At 32.2% G+C, this 2,934-nt stretch overlaps 1 protein-coding gene across 1 annotated transcript; it reads right to left on the reverse strand.

The window, feature by feature from the left end:
* Positions 1–2,280, reverse strand: LOC108461392 (thioredoxin-like 1-1, chloroplastic). Its single transcript, XM_017761233.2, has 4 exons — positions 1,682–2,280; positions 1,032–1,211; positions 790–954; positions 1–676 (listed from the first exon to the last, which is right to left on the reverse strand). Exons 1-4 carry the CDS (start codon positions 1,928–1,930, stop codon positions 407–409), a joined length of 864 nt encoding a protein of 287 aa, XP_017616722.1. The 5' UTR covers positions 1,931–2,280; the 3' UTR covers positions 1–406.
* Positions 2,281–2,934: the final 654 nt, after the last annotated feature.

A 2,934-nucleotide genomic window follows, 5' to 3' on the forward strand; every position in this document is an offset into this window, starting at 1 on the left:
TTCACCATGAAAGCTGGATATCAGATTTTGTCATTTTTCATACCAATGATACAAAGTGTGTGAACAAAATTCAATATATGTACAAAGTAAAACAAAAAGGCAACAAAAAAACATCATTAATACCAAATATCGAATACAAATACTCGTATTACCCCCCAAAAAGTACAAATACTCGTAATCTAGTTTTCAACACCAAAAGAACAAGGTTTTTACATTCACAAAGGGGGTTTTCCCTTGAACATTAAAATGACAACCTCAAAAATATACACACTAGTTTTGGTCTTCAAACTTACCCTTGAATCATGCAGGGCTAGGATCCAAAAAATAAACCCAAACTGCCCTGCAACTCCAATTATACTGTAAGAATGTACACTGGGCAATGGAAATGGCAGAAAACCTAACTACATCATCTTCCGACACCAACCAAGGTTTTCTCCTCACTGTCCCTTTGTTTTGTGGATGTTGTCGGGACTGAAAGCGGGAGCTTTCTCGTTGAATCAGATGGAACTTGTTTCCATATAAGAATCTCTCCATGTGTGGGAATTGGTGTGTAGTTGAAGGAAAGGTCTTTGTTCGCAGATAATGCCAAAAGCTCCTTCTCCTCGAGCCCTTTTGTCGTGCTGAGGCTGCACCGGTCAGGTGTGTGTTTGGCTAATGCATCTCTGAATTTTTTGATCTATAGAATTTGCCATTGTAATTTAGAACACTCATCATTAGAAAACAATAATAAAAGAACTAGGAGCCATATCAAATGAAATTAGCATCTAAAAGGAAGGATTCAGGACTAACCGTGGCATTGGTACAACTAAAGCTGCATACACGCCCCTGCGCACCTCGATAGAACCGGAAGAAAGGCAGCACATGGACATTAAGGCTATAGCACATTGACTTGTGCTCCTCGTAATTAACCTGAAGAAACTGCACATCTGGATTCATCTCTGCAAATTGGCAAATCTGCCAAATCCACAATCAATCAAAATACATAAAACCCCAAAAACAAAATCTAGATACAGAGCTATACATATATATACCTTGGGATGAAGAGCCTTGCAACCACCACAACCAGGGGAGAAGAAATCTACCACAACAAGCTTATCACCAGCATTCAAAAGAGAGTCTACTAGGTCTTGTGCAGATGCAACTTCTTTCATATTTGGTTGAAGCCCTTTCTCCCACCATTTCTGAACTCGACCAATAAGACCACTTTGCATCTGATTCCATTAAACAAACCCAGAAAAAAAAAAGTGAAACCAATTAGTATTTCTTGATTGATCTATGTACAGATCAGCTTATGGGGACAAAAAGAATTTAAATCATAATACTACTACAGATTTTCAAACAAAAGAAGAAAGAAAAGAGTAAAATTTCTTGTTTAATCTTTGTGTTAAAGGGAAAAAAATCAAAATTTTTACACATATATAAGGCGATTTCTATTTAAAGATTTTTGATCTTTGGTATGTAAAAACTGAGCAAAGAACTAACTGTAGAAAGCTAATAATAGAAAAGAAAAAAAGTAAATTATCAAGAAATTCAAAATTAAATAAAAATTAATCATAAAATAAATTGACACAACTAAACAAATAAAAATATACCCACGCTTTTCCACAAAAATAAGGACAAAAAGAAGAAGCAAAGATCCAGAAATTGAAATTAACAAGATGTAAAGTTGATTAAATCAAACCTGTGCTTTGATGGGAACTTGACAAAACCTTCGCCTGTTCATACTTTTCTTCTCCAAAAAAACCATTCTTTGCCCATTAAAATCACTTCTTAAAGCCTGAGATTTAACCTTTAAAGAAGAAAAACCGTTCCTTTCTAAAGAAAACCCAGAAATTTTCTTAGGAACCAAACAAGTTCCACCTTCTAGATTCTTCGTCTGACTATAGTTACAAGTCGTAAACAGATTTCCCTTCCCCAAAACTTCAGCCATAACTAGTTTTTTTTTTTTCTCACAACGACACTAAAAAAAAACGCAGATTGAAAACTGAACCCTTTGCTATAATCTCACAATCAAAATTAAAATACAACAAAAACAGAGGAGAGTTTCTTTTGCAGTGTCTTTGAAGTTTAAAGCAAAAGTGATTTCCTTTTTCTCTTTTTCCCTTTTCTGTGTAGGATTTGCTTTGCCAGTTTTTGTTGGTTATTTTAAGGTCTAAGGATTGACTTCAACCGTTGATCGGGTTTTGTCAAGGTGTGAATCTAACGGTCAAAGATGTTTTTTTGTCGGATAATTTTGTATTTGATGGAAAAATTGAAAACGTATTGGATAAGGTTTTCTTTAAAAAAAAATTCATTGTGTTGGCCGGTTTTTATGGTGGCCTGGAGATGCACGTGATCAGTGAATTTTAAGACACGTAGCATCATACCTACAATTTTGCAAAAATAAAAAGAAGTTTCAGATATGCTTTGGATAAAAGGTCGTTCCTTTACCCACATCATTTCCTTTGTGGCCACCCTGGAATTTTTTTATTTTTTATTTCCTCAGAAAAATAAAGCAACCTTGTATGTTCCACCTTAAAGATTATGAATAAATAAAAATTAAATTTAAATATTTAATCGGGATATTATTATTAGAAAAATAAATTATTAAAAATATAAATAAAGAAAATAGAATCATATTACTAAAATATAGCGATTTTTAGGCGTGTAAAATATTTTCCTTAAAATTTTTATATGCATTTAACGTATAATAAAACCCTTAATATTTCAAATAAAACAATAAAATGGCTAATAAAAAGTTTTTTTACATAAAATAGGTGTATCTTTCCATAATATATCTTTTATAGAGATACACCTTTTAGTGAGACACTCTTTCATATTGTTTTACAAAGCAATTTTGCATAAATTTATATATTTATAAAATAAATTAATGTATAAAATTATATCTTTGCAACGTTATTATTAAAATTTTCTACATAATAAAATATTATTACT

The sequence above is a fragment of the Gossypium arboreum genome, chromosome 13 (genome assembly GCF_025698485.1).
Source record: "Gossypium arboreum isolate Shixiya-1 chromosome 13, ASM2569848v2, whole genome shotgun sequence".
In the NCBI taxonomy this organism is placed as follows: Eukaryota; Viridiplantae; Streptophyta; class Magnoliopsida; order Malvales; family Malvaceae; genus Gossypium; species Gossypium arboreum.